The sequence below is a fragment of the Tachypleus tridentatus genome, chromosome 10, assembly GCF_004210375.1.
Source record: "Tachypleus tridentatus isolate NWPU-2018 chromosome 10, ASM421037v1, whole genome shotgun sequence".
Lineage (NCBI taxonomy): Eukaryota > Metazoa > Arthropoda > Merostomata > Xiphosura > Limulidae > Tachypleus > Tachypleus tridentatus.
The window spans coordinates 27290865-27310134 of record NC_134834.1 but is presented as its reverse complement, the minus strand read 5'-3'; the positions used below and the strand labels follow the sequence as shown (position 1 = coordinate 27310134).

The 19270-nt window shown below is 34.7% G+C and overlaps 1 protein-coding gene across 1 annotated transcript; it reads right to left on the bottom strand.

Moving 5' to 3' along the window:
- Positions 1–3390: 3390 nt before the first annotated feature.
- Positions 3391–7415, bottom strand: LOC143228921 (serine/threonine-protein kinase pim-1-like). The gene is made up of 6 exons (XM_076460382.1): positions 7189–7415; positions 6323–6426; positions 6051–6098; positions 5416–5779; positions 3938–4114; positions 3391–3683 (listed from the first exon to the last, which is right to left on the bottom strand). Exons 1-6 carry the CDS (start codon positions 7271–7273, stop codon positions 3490–3492), a joined length of 972 nt encoding a protein of 323 aa, XP_076316497.1. The 5' UTR covers positions 7274–7415; the 3' UTR covers positions 3391–3489.
- Between the last annotated feature and the right edge of the window lie 11855 nt (positions 7416–19270).

The following is a 19270-nucleotide window of genomic DNA, read 5'->3' as shown; positions in this document are numbered from 1 at the left end:
AATATAAGACCACTACAAGTAAATAAATATTTGGTATCAATCTCACTGTAACATGAGCCACATGTCAAAATGTGCTTTATATACCATAGAAAAACTTTAAGAATTACAATTTGTCTTGTGCAGTAACATTTGCCATTAAATGCTTGTTTTTAATATTTGTTTATTTTTAAATAATTTGTTTGTGGGTCGTTGTAAATTTGCTGTATTATTATATAGTCTTCCCGAAAAGCACACGCAAAAACAGAGACTGAATAAAGAATGTAATACTCACAAATACAGTTCGCCTAATACTATTGACTTATGGGAAAATAAATTATTTATTCATCAAATTTTTTTTTTTAATACTTGTTACTGTGTGAACGAAACGCATTTTCCTATTAAGCGTGTTCGTTGTACTATTTATTTATTATAAACGTTACTTCTCAGAAAAAGACAACCAAGTTACCGAATGAGAAATACAGTAAGAATGCTATTTTTTCTTATGTCAAATATAACTGTTTTAAATATTATTTTTATAATTGTTTTATTACGTACGTTAAGGCAGGAACGTTGTTTGATATCGAGGTGTACAGTGTTTGCTGTATACTCTTATTTGCCGTCAGTGGTACAAGCGTTAGAATCCGGGGTTTTATGCTCATGGTGGATAGAGCACAGATAACCGATGGTATAGCTTTGTGCTCAATTAAAAACCCCACTCTTCTTTTTGGAAAAAAACCCAACATACAGAAAAAATATATATTTATCTTTTAAATTACTGAATTAGTTCTACCACATAGAGTTGGAAAGTCTTTGGATTTTTTTTTTTCTCCTTCCAGAAATAATTTGCTTTAGTCAATAATTATAACGATTATACCTATAACGTTAAGTACAAACGAAGGCCGTTAAGATCTAGAAACACGATCAATGTGGGGAAACTCTTAATCTATTAAGCGATCGACATTTCAACGTTTTGGTTAGTGTATAAGTTTTAACTATTAAGAACACTGGGCCAGTTCAGCCACACAAATAAAGGCAGTAACCTGTAACCAGTCATGCGCAACTGAACCCATAAATCGATGTCAGAACAATATAACTTAAAGGATAGCGTGACATCTTAACCACGCACGTAAATAGCCAGTTTTTGTGTAAATGTATGTTGTAATAATTAGGTATAATATTATCATTACGGCGGAACTATTGAGATTGAAACGTTTTTGATTTACGATTCAGGTAAATGGTACAATCCGTTAAAATGCAGTTGATCACGTGTTGTTTGTTTTTGAATTTGGTGTAAAGTTACACGAGGGCTATCTGTGCTAGCAGTATAAGACTAGAGGAGACAGCTAGTCATCACCACTCACGACGAAAAAGGCGAGCATGTTCGGTGTGACGGGGATTCGAACCCGTGACCCCTCAGATTACGATTCGAGTGCTTTAACCACCTACCCTGATTATGTAATGTAGATTACTTTATCTTGGGTAGTTTTATGATACGTGCGTATACTGTTAAGCACAGCGAAGCAGAAAAACTGTTGTCATTGCCCGCTTTCAGTAAATATAGTTGTGACCTCAGGAGATGGTTCTTTATTACTTACGAACAGAAAACTTTCGTATGGTTACCCTAACACGCCAGATTAAGTGATAAACTAAGTGAATGTATTTCCACAGACCTTGTTACCATCAACTTAAAAAAAATTCAAACTTCACTTAAATTCCAAGTGCGACTTAACTGATTTTATCCACAATCTTTGTATAAATTAGGCATAATTACTTATAAAAGTTAATCTCGCGACACCAGCTCGAGTACGTTAACCACGAAGTTACGTCCAACCTATTCAAAGAAATGATACAGTTTGTGTATGGTTAAGAACTCTGAACAGTATAGTTTTCATTGATTAACTCCATAGTGGTTGAAGCATGTCACCGTACAAGGCACAACGACGCTGTGCATAATGTACCACTGATGTGGACTTCGACCAACTTACTGAAGGTTAAATTCCACGCTCAAGCATACATGTATAAACCAAATATCAAAAATTCGCTGTCCACCTGTAACTGAACTTCTATTTTGAGAAATTACTAAAATACTTCAAATTGTCACAATACGAACTACATTAATATAAGTACAATAAGATTTCATTTAAACCGTGCAAAATGTGTCCCACATTAAACGTACAAGTGGAATACGTTGTTTTTATCAATCTGTTTTAGATATTAGTTGTATGGGCATCTCACTACGTATGATAGTATTTTCAATACATGCATGTTCCTTTATCTATTATTGCAGGCTGAGGAAGAGTTTCTGTTGGGCTGACCACAGCACCGTCTATTGAGCATGTTTCTGAAGTTGTGACCGCGACTAGAGTAACATTTCGTTAACACACCGATATTAAGACTCCCTCGTAACTACTAAGGTTGTTTAACGAGCACAGAAGCCTACGCCACAAGCCTACATTGTTTCTAACATCCAGTGCAAATGCTTTAGTTATGAATAAAGACAACAGTCGTTACAACTAAGTAAACATCAAGTTCTTTATTCGTGTAGAACTAGGAAGTATTTCAGTTTAGTGGTGATGCAATTTTTGCCCACTCATTCTTAGGATAATTAAGCCAGATATGAAACGGTTATGTGAAGAGGTGGATAAGTGTAATATGAGAGCTCAGTATCCTTGGTGTGCGTTCAGTGTCACACGTACAGTTGCTTATCACTTATGTAAGGTGGAGAGGATGGATGAAGGAAGACAAGACAGTTTAAATCAGTTTTTTTGGTTTTTTTTTATATAAAAATATCCTTCAGAACTCAAATTATACACAAAGATGAAATTTCACTGGCCATATATTGAAGTAAAATTTAAAGACTACTGTAATTAGTACTATTAATACAACTGAAATGTATCGAATGGAAATTCACGAGTTAAGGAACAAGAAACCCATTGATCAAATAACTTAGGAACAAATATACAAACGCAATGTGAGGCCAAAATCTGACCACATTATATACAATGAACAGAATAAATAACATTTCACTGAAGTGTTCAGCTGATTCGTTACAACACGTCATTAAAACTATTCAAATCATCAAACACAGGAAGAAATATACAAAGTGGGTTCTTCGTAAGCTGGTGTTGAACGAAAAGAAAATTCGGGCTCGTGCTTAGAAAACAAAATAGACATGCTTCTCTGTTTATATAAAGTATTTACATTGCATTGATTGCTTATAGTTCTTACAAAATTGTTTGCCATGAGGAATGCAGTTTTGAAAATTGGAAGGCTTTGAAAAAAATATATCTTCCATTGACTGAAATAAACAAACACTGCAGCAGAATAAATGATGCAACTCAATGCAAAGTCCAGTTCTGCAGTGAAAGAAAAAATGCCAAGATGTTCTTGCACAAGGCAAGAGTACAGATGACTGATTAGAATGGACATCTTTATTACACGACCCAACATACGAAACTTGTCGTGCCGTTAGGAACGATGTATTTTTAGATGCTACAGAATGACCAATCATCAAATACTATCGTCGCTAGTAGTGGATGCCTGGTCAAGAGAATGTTGGTCAACAGAGTTTCGCCTGACTGGGATTTGCGATGACGTGGTGCTTCCTAGCTTCGCTGACATCCAAGGATGTACCAGGATTTCGTTTAAAGATGGTCGATCAGAAGGATGGAGAGATAAACATTTCCTTATGAGGTTTTGACATTCTGAAACAAAAGGAAGTTAATTTTAGTGTGTTAATATGTAATACAGACACTTGTCCATCCATCCCCACACACAAAAACATTATCCGTTATTCAACCACATCGCTTCCAAAAACCAATGGTAACTTTACAAGACCCTAAGTAATTAAACGATTTCAAAGAAGCTACTACAATATGCCACAAACTCAAACTTGTCTATATAAACTTATTGGCAGTCATTTTTACGGAACGCAGGTGAAGCTTATGACCACACTCACCTTGTGATAATCTTCTACGGAAGGGCACTTCTGCTCTGAGAATCTGCTCATCATGTTGAAAGGGTATATCCCCACAAACCATATCGTACAACAAGATCCCTAGTGACCAAACCGTTGCGCTGGACCCATAGTAACGATTACTACGAATCCATTCTGGTGGACTGTAGACACGGGTACCTAAGATTAAGGAAACAGAAGAATACCATATACACGTTTGAAGTTATATCTCAAACATTTAATTCACTTTGAACTGGTGAGGCATGCACAAGATTAGAGTATAGTAATACAAGCGCTTCAAAATTTACAGGTACTAATTAATTAAAAGCGTTCGCTATCGCTACTTGTTATCATCCAGAACATCAAAATACCCACACGCACAAAAACAAAAAACGCGAGCGAAACTAGTTTCTTTAATTCCAATTTTAGGATGTAGCCACAACTACATACGTGTGATCTAACCCACATCACAAAACGCTATCGACGTAAGTGAACCGATAAGTTCATTAGCAGACTTACGTCTTATTTACCTGCGTTTCTATAGCAAAGGAATGTTGGCCCCTGAAGTGAAGCAAGCTGATATTAATGGGTTGAGTGACCAGTTCTTTCGGGATTTCAGGTGTGCAGACAGCCGAGACAACGACCTCAAGAGAAATGCAATAAACAGGAGTTCTCGTAAACTTGGGTATGAAAAAAAATTAAGTTACCCACGTGGTTGTGCCTAGGACTCATTAATACTATACATTGATTGGAACTATTTTAGCTACATACAGGTTCGACGCGCGAAAGAGAAATGGAACATTGAGTACAAAACTATCGATTTGCAGCTAGTCCTAGACAGTTTAGTTCCTAGGCTCTGCTTGGCAAATTGCCAAGTACATCAACGTTTACCGTTGGGTAACGTTTTAGTTAAAATGGTAAGGCAAGTTTTATTGTACGACCTTGCAAAACAAGGTCATAATAAAAACCTTATTTTACAATATGGTCCTAAGCCAAAGTGCTACAAAACACAACATTCTGATATAAAACAAGGAAGTTTTGAATTAGTGGAAAACGTTCACATTTAAAGTCATTCACTGTTCACATAATACAGTATAACGGCTGGCATACAAACAATAAATCGCTTTTTAAAAGAGTACAATCCTAAACACAATAACGGTTACGACACGAAACGTGCCACGCAGTCATGCATTATGTACTATGTTGCACCACAAGATACTCGAGGTCAAAGATCTACGATTAAGTAAACAGCCACTGTGGGAGAGTGTACCGCCCCCACTCCCAGAAGATTAGCAATAGCTGTAATTAGAATACTTGACACAAGGTGGCTTACTTCTTACAGTCTTAGTTTAAAAACATTGTCAAGCCATAATTACATTCTTATATTTACTACATTTTCTAACTCGGAATGTTAAGCTACACCAAACGCCTGTGAAAAGGTGTTGGTTTAAAATTAAAATCCAATACAATGAAGCAATTACCGTCAAAGTCAGTATAAGCTGTTTCTTTTAAATAAGCTCCAGATCCAAAGTCAATCAGCTTTAAGGAGAATGACTTAAGGTCTACTAGAATGTTTTCATCTTTGATATCCCGGTGAATAACATTTGCGTCATGGCATGCTACCACAGTTTCCACTACTTGCCGGAAAAACAAGCGAGATAATTTCTCGTCGAGAACACCACGCTCTGTGATGAAGTCAAACAAATCTTGCACAGCCTCGGCCCTTTCCATAATTATGTAGAAGGAATCAGGTCGCTCGTACCAATCGAGCAATCTAATAACTCCATCTAAGTTAGTCACTCTTCGTAATAGACAGATTTCAATAGGCACACGGTGTCCATTAATCTGAAGATGAAAAGCAAGTTAACATGAATAATTAAAATACAACTTTTACACGATATTGAGGTTATCACGAAATATTAAAACTTAAATTAATCAAAGCAAGCATTATATGATAATACTTAACGATTAATTAATCGTTAAATTAGTGGCAAATTAATTTTCAGAAATGTTCTTGCAATGTCTACATGGTCAAAACAAACGAAAGTACCGTCTGACGCCAAAATACGTTTTACATTTAAAGTTATTAATTAAGGGTATTCTTATCTGCACTCACCTGACCCCAGTCAGACACTTTTTCCTTTGGTATACGCTTTATTGCAACCTGAAATAGAAGGCCTTGCTGTTTTATCCATTTCGAACTTTAAACAAAGTAAATTAATACAACTACTGAATTAGTTTCATTATAAAAGCGACGTATCGCTATTTTTATAAGACCACTACGCTATTAATTTCAAACACTAATAATAAATTTCATCGTTAATTTAAGAAATTTAAAAACCTAGGGGTATTTTAATTATCACAGTTTAAAAACATAACTCATCTTACCCGCGCATTATCCCTTAATCGTGTTCCGGAGTAAACTGTGCCAAATCCACCTTTCCCAAGAAGTGTACCAATTTTATAAGCCTTCTCAAGCGGTTCTTGACGAACTAATAAAACAAATAGTTACGTCATGTATATTAGTATATAGCAGAAAGAGAGAGAGTGTGTGTGCGTGTGTGTTAACCAGTATATCATTTGGAAAACACATAGCATCAAAATATACACATTTGAAAAACAAAGGTCCTTTACGTTTTACCTAAATATATTACCTAAATATAACAGTGAGGCCCTACTTTTAATAAGTACAATATTAAGAATTCGCATAACGCCACGAGATCAACAAATACTGCTATTCAGTACTGAAGACAATACCTTCTACTAATACCATTTAATTTCTGTTGGGTATGTTGGCTTTTAAACGACATACCATAAGTGACATACACCAAATGTATTATTTAATTAGACATTTAACGTTTCGATAACAGCCATTTCAGGAGCGTTCACTAAAGCAAAATAAACCAGTGAACGCCATAATGTCGTTTGTTCCTAGCATTAGTATTATTAGAAATAGTAACTAGTAAAGGTAGCAACATGTGTATGCTAAAAAAAAAAAAAAAAAAAGAGATTGTACATGTTATGTTTTGGTTTAACTTCTTGCTGAACTGAAATACATACCTTATATAAAGAAACTTTAAATTATTCGGTTTACTTTAGAATGATAATGTAATAAAACATACTTATAATTCTGTACATATGTTATTATTTCGTATTACCCTTTCTAATTATTGATGCGACACTGACACTATCATTCAATATTAGTAATACTAACGGGCATAGGCAACACTGTGAATAAATGATTAACAGCTTACCTGATCTTTCTTTTTCTGCAAGAGCATGTGAATACGAGTTCGAAGAAAAAACACCTGATAAATTTGAAATCTTTCTGGCTAACATATTTATAAGCAATGGCTGATACACCAACACAAACTTACTCTATACAACTGATAGTAGAACAAGAAAGCTGATATTAAATACTCTTTCTCCCTATCACCGAAACCACCACGCCAAACGTTTACTACGATATGAGAACAGTTAATAGTAGGCTGGAAAATAAAAGTACATACTAATGTGTTCCTCCACTGCTGCCTATTTATCACAAGATTTATTCAAAACTTTATTTTAAAGTATGTAAAGTGAAAAACATCCTCTAAGTAATTCAGTTATGTCCATTTATTAACATAAAAACCAATATTAATGTTAAATCTTAAACAAGTAGCGTGATCTACGTTTTATAGCGCGGACGGTCACAATTTCTGGCAGTTAAAAGGCCGTTCTCTACTACTCTGGTGCAACGTGTAAAAGAAATGTGTACGCGCCAAAAATTCTCCAATGACAGTTGAGATCACTCGCTGTATTTACTTAGGAATTTCTGTTTGGGTTATTGTTAGGCGTGGGTTTCTCAAATACCTAAGATGTACTTAGTTGGAATCAGTTTCAAAACTCACTTTCAACTCGTTGTTTTTTAGGTTAACTTTATCACGACTGTTCGGATTATTTTACTGTCTAAATTTTTTTTAAAGTTCGATAAAATATAACAACTGAGTTGTGTATTACTTTTAAATAAGTAATAAAACCAAAACAGCTGCAGTATTTCAAAGCGATTATTCTAATCCAAACATGGATACACAAATTACGAAATGAACTGTCAATAGTACAAAATCTTCCAAGTCAGAAAACTATTTCTTTAAATTCCACTCCATTGTCATGTTAAAAATAACTTAATTTTAATAATTCTTAGAAAAATTAATTATCTGATTATATTAAACATTTGATTTCTGATTAGGCCCGGCATGGCCAGGTGGTTAAGGAACTCGTCTCGTAATCTGAAGGTTGCGGGTTTGAATCCCTGTCGCACCAAACATGTTCGCCCTTTCAGCCCTGGGAGCGTTATAATGTAACGATCAATCCCACTATTCATTGGTAAAAGAGTAGCTCAAAAGTTGACGGTTGGTAGTGATGATTAGCTGCCTTCCCTCTAGTCTTACACTGCTATATTAGGGACGACTAGCGCAGATAGTCCCCCTGTAGCTTTGCGCAAAATTCAAAACAAACCAAACCGTTTCTGATTAAATAATGAATGATTAGGTAGTAAAACACAAACAACAATGTTTATCATGATAAGTATAAGTAACACACAGTGAATAATGTAAAAGTTAAATTTTGTCTTTGTTATTTAAAAAAAAAAATAAACATTAATTTGTAATTTTCTTTGTTTGTGCCTTAAATATCGCGCAAAGCTACATGAGAGCTATCTACACTAGCCGTTCCTAATTTAGCAGTTTAAGACTAAAGGGTTTGGTTTGTTTTGAATTTCGCGCAAAATTACACGAGGGCTATCTGTGCTAGCAGTCCCTAATTTAGCAATATAAGCTAAAGAGAAGGCAGCTAGTCATGACCAACCATCGCCAACTGTTGGGCTATTCTCTTACCAAAGAATAGTGGGACTGACCGTAATATTATAACTTTCCCACGACTGAGCATGTCTGATGTGTCGGGGATGTGAACCTGCGACTCTCAGATTACGATAAGCATACAATTGAGTTTTTATTCCACATACATATGAAAAAAAAAGAAAGCCTGTAATAATTAGTTACTGTAAGCCTATATTTCTGGTTCAGTATTATTATAATTCAGATTATAAAGCAGTAGTTTCACTCATCATAATATATATTTTAATGGTGGTAGTATATTATATCTCCGTCACTTTCGTTTTCAGTTGTTAAAAAGCTCACATAAGAATTTTGCTGCATTATATGAGTAGTTATAAAGTTAAAGAAGGCTGTTAAAATTTTTAAACTAACAAAATAAAAGAGAATACCAATAAATATCAATGTGAATTTTAACAGTTCGTTCTAAATAATTCGTTCTATTCAATTGTTTTTGTACATGTTTTAAAGTTAGTTTGTGTTTTGGGTCTAAGATTAAGTTCAATTTTTTAAAGTACAAGTTTCGCAAGCTACTTTTTGTAATTTGGACATCAATTATAAAATTATTCAGAATATTCTGCTCTTATATATATTTAATAAAAAAAATACGATTTTATATCACTCATGTTCTTTTTCCAACATTTATCAATTATTCAAGTGGTACAACTATATGTTTCACTTAGTAGTATTAGAAGTCTGCGAAAAGGCTTAGTTTGCATCATTCTAAGAAACAACAAGTTGTGCTAAAAGGAGAGCTGGCAGTACATAAAAAAGGCTTACTGTTTTGAGGCTTCCTAAAACTAAAGACCAAAACTGTTCAGCAACTTACTTGTCCATTGAAAATAATGCGAACTTTGCTAATTATAGATGACAAATCTAGGGAAAAAAATTAGCCTGACTACTTTATGTTTATATTGTAGTTATAGGTACACTCTGTCACTAATCACAATAACAAGTGGTTCTTAAGATGTGCTTGAGCTTTTGTGCATGATGTATAATAATAAACAACTTACTTGATACGTTTTAAGATACGGTAAGTTTGGTGTTGTTTTATGTCTATTGTACAACAAGTGTTCCTAGTGTTTCAAGTTTAAACCTTCTAATTTTAATTCAATACACGGTTGGTTTTGTGGAGAACAGGTTGGAATCCATGAGATAACAAAGTATTTCCTACACTTTTAACTCTGGATGAGTTATAAGAATGACAAGCAATATCTTAGCGCAGATAGAGGGCAGTAGAGCGCCTTCCATTTATTAACTATTTTAAAATTAGGTACAAAGTTAGATGCCTATGTAGCTTTACCATAAATACAAATTTAATTACGTTTTTATATTTTCTTAAAGAAGTGTTTTGAGAGATTATTCGAACGCTGAATAGTTTTAATGAGTTGCTTCTACTTTATGTATGAAACGTTGTTTTTAAAACTACACAGAAGGACGGAGCAGTGCATACAAAACTATTAAATACAGGATTATTTTTACCGTAATTGAGTCATGTTTATTAAACTTTATACATGCTCGTGTCTCTATGTAGATATTTACGCATACAGTTAGAGATATTCTGCAATAGGATACGACCTGAAGTACCAAGATTAGTGGTCATGACCCCCTTTCTCAAAAATAGCCAAAAGGGGAATTTGACCGTTAGTAGGAAAGGTCAAATCACATGCCTCAGAGAAGGTCTTGTGGTGGACTGGTTGCCAACTTGCTGTTCATGAGACGGTCTTGAGAGGAATTTATACAGAAGTAGAAAAACTTAAAACTTCCCTGAACACCGGACAAAGTAGAGTTTATGTTAGATTTGTACTTATTGCAATAAATATGACAACGCAACGTTGTTATAGTTTGTTTTGAATATCACAAAGCTACACGAGCGATATCCGAGCTAGTAGTTTCTAATTCAGTTTATACTAATATATAAACATATATATATATATACAGGTACATCTGCTTAGACGATTTACATGAGTAAGATATATCTGGTTGTGAACTGCGCGAATCCTATCACCAGGGCTCAGAGTCAGATATATCTGATTCACTATGTTACTAAAATACTAGATACATGGTTAATTATTTTCACATGGTTTGCCGTATTGGACATATGAAGAAATGGATCAGCTCTACTCTTCCTGTCTTTAACAATCTCTCCTTTCTTCTGACTTTAAACTATTGTAAAAACTCGAGCTTAAAGATGTCTTTGATCAAGCAAAGTTAGTATTTCACATGATAGCGATAAACTCACTTGAATTAAAAATTTATTCTAAAGACTGCTGGTATGGGTATTAATACTTTAATTAAAACAGAGTACAGAACATTATATGTGTAGAAAACGGCTAGTATGAAAAACTAGCCACTATGTAGAGGAGCTAACTATATATAATTCTCTACAAGTGGGTTTTCTCGTCATCACAGAAAGTACAGAACAACGTTTCGACCTTTTTAGGTTAACAAAGACATGTGCTGGAATTTTCAAACATTTACGACCTTAAGATATATATATATTTTTTTTTACCACTAACTGCCCTTCCTCTTGTCTTTTATTGCTAAATTAGAAACTACTAGCGCGGATATCGCTCGTGTAGCTTTGTGATATTCAAAACAAATTATAACAACGTTACGTTGTCATATTTATTACAATAAGTACAAATCTAACTTAAACTCTACTTTGTCCGGTGTTCAGGGAAGTTTTAAGTTTTTCTACTTCTGTATAAATTCCTCTCAAGACCGTCTCATGAACAGCAAGTTGGCAACCAGTCCACCACAAGACCTTCTCTGAGGCATGTGATTTGACCTTTCCTACTAACGGTCAAATTCCCCTTTTGGCTATTTTTGAGAAAGGGGGTCATGACCACTAATCTTGGTACTTCAGGTCGTATCCTATTGCAGAATATCTCTAACTGTATGCGTAAATATCTACATAGAGACACGAGCATGTATAAAGTTTAATAAACATGACTCAATTACGGTAAAAATAATCCTGTATTTAATAGTTTTGTATGCACTGCTCCGTCCTTCTGTGTAGTTTTAAAAACAACGTTTCATACATAAAGTAGAAGCAACCCATTAAAACTATTCAGCGTTCGAATAATCTCTCAAAACACTTCTTTAAGAAAATATAAAAACGTAATTAAATTTGTATTTATGGTAAAGCTACATAGGTATCTAACTTTGTACCTAATTTTAAAATAGTTAATAAATGGAAGGCGCTCTACTGCCCTCTATCTGCGCTAAGATATTGCTTGTCATTCTTATAACTCATCCAGAGTTAAATGTGTAGGAAATATTTTGTTATCTCATGGATTCCAACCTGTTCTCCACAAAACCAACCGTGTATTGAATTAAAATTAAAAAGTTTAATCTTGAAACATTAGGAACACTTGTTGTACAATAGACATAAAACAAGAACAACAAACGTATTGTATTTTAAAAAGCGTCAAGTAAATTGCTTATTGTTATATATTAAGTATGAAGGCTCAAGCAATTTATAATCTACTGTGACCATATTAATGATGAAACAAGTGTCGAAATGGACACCAACTGTTTTACACAGATAGCAGAAGTTTTTTGATAAAATATACTCAGTTGTTTACAGTATTAAGCATAATAGTACGTTGACTCTCGTTCAGTTTTCAGCATAATGCCGACTTCGTAATTCTTACAGAAATGGAGAGTTTTCTGAACGTACCCTATTTTTAAAACAAATGGGTTATAACGCTTAATGCTATTACCCTTTTACGTCGTTACTCACCCAGCCCCAGCCCCCCTCCACCCCCGTTATCAGATTTGCACAAATTTCATGATCCTATACAGACAAAAGAGCCCTTGACCTCAATTGGCCATGGTGTAGTTACAGTAATTAATGGTCAAATATCAAGTTCAGAGGAATTTAATATCAATCTATATAACGCGAGCAAAATGTTACTTCAAATAAATTTGGGAACTGTGGTGATTCGAACCTTCAGAGTAAAACCTCTAAATGACCAAGTGGTCAGTATTAAAGACGAAATAAGAAAATTCCACGGAACTTCCTTTATTTGGCTCGGTTGAGTATCAATTGTTCTTCATTCTTTTATTTCAGGTAATTTATCATAAAATATTTGCTGACCTTACACATTCTGCTTGTAATATTTTACTAAAATAATATAAAAAAATGTTTGTTTTTGAAATTCGCGCAAAACTATACGAGGGTATCTGCACTAGCCGTCCTTTAGCAGTGTATGACTAGAGGGAAGGAGGCTAGTTATCACCGCTCATCGCCAACTTTTGGGCTACTTTTTTATCAATGAATAGTGAGATTGACCGAAACTTTATAACGCTCCCACGGCTGAAAGGGCGAACACGTTGAGCGATAGGGATTCGAACCCGCGGATTAGAAGTCGAGTACCTTAACCACCTGACCATCCCGGGCCAACATAAATGTGCTATTTTTTCTTGGGTGTATAATAAAAGTGACGCTCAAATCCCACTGCTCAATTTGGTTTGGTTGTTGTTAAACACAAAACTACACAATGAGTTATCTATGTTTTGCCCACCACGTGTATCGAAACCCGAATGTTAGCCTGTAGTCTTGCAGCTGAGCCACTAGGGAGAGACATTATTCAAATAGGCAGAATTAATCAAAGAGATGGCAGAAGGTGCTGTTGACTAGCTGCTTTCCATATACTCTGTCAGATAAAAATTATGTTTGACTATGCATGAGTAGCTCTTACGTAACTTTACTTGAAATTTCTATGAAAAAAATCAATAGAGCTGCAGACATTAGATTTATGGTTCGCAGCCATTATCACAAAAAAAATGCACTTCGCACTTTGGGGCCAAAAATATTTTTTAGGAGTGACGATCAAGACCTACTTACTATTCGATTAAAGTAGCTCAAGAACTGAAAGTCAGGGGTGCTGGTTAGCTGCTTTCTATTTACTACGTCTTTTCAAAATTAGAGATGACTGACGCCGATAGATCTTGAATAGCTTTGAGGGAAGATCAGCGAATAATAAGAGCTTATTTATTTGTTTATTTGAAGTTAAGCACACAAATATACAATGGACTATCTGTGCTCTGCCCACCACAGGTATCGAAACTCGGATTCTAGTCAATAACAGCTTTATAAATGTTTGTCATTTCATTCTGACTGTGTTTTGTCTTTCTTGTTAGGCTTGCTGTGGTCACGAATTGATATTAATATTTTAAAAATTAATTATATTCGCAAAATTATTTTATTGAAGCCTGTTTCTGAATCGTTCTTCATACATTACTTCTAAATAAAGCACCTTAATTGGACAGCGTTATATGTTTTTCGTTAGTTTGATTTATAACTAGCCATTTCATTTACTGTCACTTTACGCAACAAGTTTTACTCTCACTAACTGAAACCCAAAAACCCTTTTATTTCTTAAGCCCAATAAACCTCCTTCAGTAGTGAACACTTATCACTCTAATTAGCCTTACTAGTGTTTTCAGCAAAACAAGGAACGTATTTTAGTTTCTCGGCCCCCCTTGTTTTATTTCAGAAAACAACTTCTTGCCCAATTCACAAGCTTGGCTTTGGCCTCGAAATTCCCATCTAGACTAGCTCCCCAGTATGTTTGATGTTATCACTAATAATTTCAATAACAATTGCCCATCCTGTCTACTGTTTTTGGACCTTGAGAAAGTATACGAGACCGTTTGGTATGTAGTTTAATCATTCTGAAATATCATGCTCTGAGAATAGCTTTTTGAACTCGCCTTCTCAATCGTGCCAGAGGACTATACGACAATATTACTTTTCCATCCGTCCTTTTGTATCTCTTCACACTTTGCCAAAAATATACACACTGGTGCTTTAGTAATGATAATGTTAACCTTGCGGGTTGTTAAGAATCTCCATAACTGTTGTTAGATACATTTTTCTAATAGATGATTCAAATTTTTATGCTAATCTGATGTCACTTTTACCACCTTATAGCTGTCCATCTTAATTAAATACTGCTTTTCACTATAGCTGTTACTTTTGAATATTTGATATTCTACAATGACTGAAGACCTTTTTCTTACAAGCTCTGAAGCTCCCCATAGGTTGAATACTTCAACTGGCCAGCTAATTTCCTTGCTATGACTGGGATGAAACGAAACAGAAAGATTGAATCCTTCGTCTCTCATTGTCTAGCGCAACTGACGAGTTATTGTGCTGAAGAATCTCTCTCTGGGAGTGATTTGTGGGAAACAAAAGATAGAGCTGGAACGCTAACTTCACACATACTTCTAATTTTGTATTCGAAATTAACAAATGAAAATAAATCTAGGGAAAATATCTGTGGCTTGTGTGATTTTTATCACAAATTATAGGCTTGTTGGTTCTAATGCTTCGTTCGCTGTCTCTCGGCGTTGAAATAGTACTGTTTAAAGCATTGTAACGTACATAAAAATAGCACTTTAGAGAATGTTTTATGTCTCTCATTGTACAGCCCACATTTTCACTACGTTGATTTCATATTGTATGAGTATTTTGAGCCCTGCACGATTGCGTACCGCTGGCTTAGCGTAAAGTTTGGGAACTTTAAACGCTAAAGCTTTAAGCCTCAATTCCGGTAATAGCCCCTTGTGCAGTTTTGCATTTAACAACAAAACGGCCTGGCATGGCCTAGCGCGTTAAGGCGTGCGACTCCTAACCTGAGGGTCGCGGGTTCGCATCTCCGTCGCGCCAAACATGCTCGCCCTCCCAGCCGTGCGGGCGTTATAATGTGACGGTCAATCCCACTATTCGTTGGTAAAAGAGTAGCCCAAGAGTTGGCGGTGGGTGGTGATGACTAGCTGCCTTCCCTCTAGTCTTACACTGCTAAATTAGGGACGGCTAGCACAGATAGCCCTCGAGTAGCTTTGTGCGAAATTCCAAAAGCAACAACAAAATGAATTGACGTTAAGTCGCTCAAACTAAAATAAATTTTTTCAGTCATAGATTTAATTTTTATCACGTAAAATTAGTACAGTTACATATTACTATGTGTTTTTGTACACATTTGTGTATATATATATATGTGTATGTGTGTGTGGTAGGCCCGGCATGGCAAAGTGGTTAGGGTGCTCGATTCGCAATTTGAGGATTCTCCGTCTCACCAAACATGCGTGTTCTTTCATCCGTGTGGTCGTTATAAAGCTACAATCAATCCCACTATTCATTGGTAAAAGAGTAGCTCAAGCATTGGTGGTTGGTGATGATGACTAGCTGGCTTCCCTCTAGTCGTTCAGTACTAAATTAGGGGCGGCTAGCGTAAATAGTCTTCGAGTAGCTTTACGCAGAATTCAAAACAAATATATTCGGTAAACTTTAATTAGTAAGTCTATAACATCACATTAATTCACACACAAAAAAAAAATACAATAAACAAAAAGCACAAAATTTATTCATAAAAACGGTTTGATCAACTCATGAAGTAGTCCAGTGATTTTCGCCTTAAAGAAAAAGCGATTTATTAGCGCTGTTTTGACTCCATCGTAGTTCATTTGTCTGGCACGTGCTAAACTGGAAGAACTTTAAGATACCAAGTAAATTGAATATGAAGAAAGGGATAAAACGGGATCAGTAAAATTGTAAAAGGAGAGAGAAACGGCACTTCCGGAATACCCAAAATACCACAAAGCGTTACAAAGATTTTTTTTTGTCAAGCATCTACTTTTTAACCCTAGAAGCACTAATTAGGTTCGTCAACAGCTTTGTAAACACATTTTTTGTAAATTATTTATTCGTCAACTTGTCTGTGGTAGTGGTGTTTGTTATGAAGTAAAGGATGGAACATGTTCAAAGTTCTGTAACAGAGTAGTTACAAACGCTTTTAGTCGTAAATGAAAGTAAGTCGTAGCATGCAAGCGCGACAAAGTAGTTCATCCTATAGATGGACGCGTATGCCATTTCAAATCTTTACATCTACTAAAGTCTTGAATTTCTTGGCCCTGGTGGTATGGTATGCACCATCTTGAATTTCTGTTCGACGGAGCTACGAGATTGTCGAGATCTTACGCAAATTTTAATTAATATATTGTAGGACGGTTAAATTCAAAAGACCAAACAAAATAATAAATTCTGTTGAAGTGACTGTTTGATGTCTGTTTTCTAAAAAGAAAGTCGAAACCTTAACAAAATGCTAAAATGTGCATAATCCCTAGTAAAATTTGCGCATGCTCAGATTACTAGCATACGTCGTTTGCTTGCTAAAAATCGTATGCTACTACATTGTTTTTTGATATATTATTGAATTCACTTTCATTAGAAGTAGGATAAAGTTTTCTTAAGTATTAAGAAGTAACTCAAACCTAAACTCATACTTCGCTGAACTGGTAGGTATACTTGCCGTGACTGGCAGTTTAGGCTTACTAATAGTTTTAATCGTGGAGTTTCTAAGTACTGCACGCAAGGTGGGTAATCTTATCTTTTAGCCGAACTTAATTTATTCAATAGTTCATTGCTGACTGGGTCATAAAACAGGCTTAAGTGAATGATGTTTAGTAAATAGGAGTGTGGGCTTCACCCCATGATCTTCTTCAATTGTATTGCTCGTTACACTAGCTGATAGTTATTTCATTTTATATAATCTTTTCCCGAATGAAAGTAAGCATTATTTTGGTATTACTTAAGGTCTAATTTACTTAATTTATCTTATTTTAGTCATATTAGTTTTGATTTATCAATTTTTTAGGTTTTATCTGTAGGTACAACTAAGCCTAATATTCCAACGAAAGGCTTAATTCTATCGCTAGGCCTAAGCGTGCTGATCGACTCAGGATGGTTAATTATTTTTTACAACTTTTTATAATATTTTAGGATGCAAAAGTAATGAAATTTAAAGAAATAAGTAACACGAGTGTAAGATAGGTAAAAACGATAATATTTTACAAATTAAGATTTAAAGTTACTGTTCCCAGTGTTATTTTATAGTTACTAAGTTCTAAAATAAATGCAGTTAAAACAAGTCGTTTTGTGATGGGGAAACCGAAGTTTAATGTTTTGTATTTTGTCAACTGTTTTCATCTTCATTAGTAAACAGTAGTTTTTGTTTAATTCAATAAAGATAATTTTTATTTGAGCCTGATCTATAGTCTTACATACATTCTACGTGTTGCAACGTTTCAACTCGTAAGTCTTTAGTAAATTACTTATAATTAGCTACTTAAATTAATTACGTGAAGTGTATCGTAACTATATACTTGGAGGTGCGCACTTTCAGTTTCAGTTCTAATATAAGTAATGAACATTATCAATAAATGTAGGAGATTTTATCAAATTATTGCTAAATTTCACTACATTTTGACCCATGAACTTTGGAATAGCTTAATTTTAGTTAAATATAAATAGTGAATGGCTAAAGTGATAATACTATTTATATATAATCAAAATTAATATTAAAATAATAATCTTGAGTATTGGTTAGGCTCACATAGTGAAAGTTATAAGTGGAGTGGAATTTATAGGATGTGATGGGTTATGTGTTAGAATTTAGGGCGTGGTCCTTTGAGGTAAGACTGATTTCAAGCACAGTGACAAATTTGTTAGTAATTCGAGTCGACAAGATATTTACCGCAAAGGAATTTTTTGTTTTCATGTTAAGTAAAGAAAGACTTAAACAAAACTGTACAATTAAAATTAACAATCTTTATTTTAAGAGAAGGATAGACAGTTACTTTACTGGAGAGTAAATACTAACACAGAAAGCAAATATTCCAAACTGTCATTCTCCTATATTACATTCTAGGCTGAATATCTGGATAGTTTATTCCAAACTTCCTTGTTAAAATATTGTTTTTGAAAGCTCTTCTGAGATATTCTAGACTATAAGCTAAGATCTTATTTCTGATTGTATAAGCTGAGGTCTTGTTCCAGACTCTTACAGATATTCGGGATATCTGAAATGAGTCGGCGAGGAAGGAAGTTTCAAAGCCACTGAATCAGGGGTAAATATTACTGGGCTTATTTCAAGGGTGCTTAATATAAAAAAACCCAAAAAACCCATCAACAAGCAAACAGTGAGAGAAAGTTAGGGTTATAAAGGTGGATTCAATTGGCACTGATGTACCAGTCTAATGGATTAGAATCTTTGGTTGCTTCTATTAAGGAAATATATAATCAAGAAGCTTACATCATTGGAGATTGTCCCTGGGATGGACGTGCAGGGGCAGCCTTGAAGGATCAAATGGTACATTATTGCCGCTTTGTTACGTCACTTCTTTAATTATTCCCCCTCCCCCCCAGTGGGGCAATTGTATGTCTGCGGACTTATAATGCTAGAAACAGGATTTCGATACCCGTGGCGGGCAGAGCACTGATATACTTTTGTAAAGCTTTGTGTATAAAAAATCAATCAATCTTTAATTATGTTTATTTATTTAACTTTACGAGTCGTAAAGCGTGCTGTGGTATTTCTAAACAAATAAAAAATCGGATTCTTTTTATAGAAAGAACCAAAGAGTACTACACAATTTTTACAGTGTTTTTTTA

What these genes read in the sequence shown, in the direction of transcription:
- LOC143228921 (XM_076460382.1), bottom strand. Translation starts at nt 7,273, where the DNA reads ATGTTAGCCAGAAAGATTTCAAATTTATCAGGTGTTTTTTCTTCGAAC. An exon ending in AGCTTATACTGACTTTGACG is followed by an intron (nt 4,115 to 5,415) that starts GTAATTGCTTCA and finishes CCTTAATCTTAG; the next exon opens with GTACCCGTGTCTACAGTCCA. An exon ending in CCGTAGAAGATTATCACAAG is followed by an intron (nt 3,684 to 3,937) that starts GTGAGTGTGGTC and finishes CTTTTGTTTCAG; the next exon opens with AATGTCAAAACCTCATAAGG.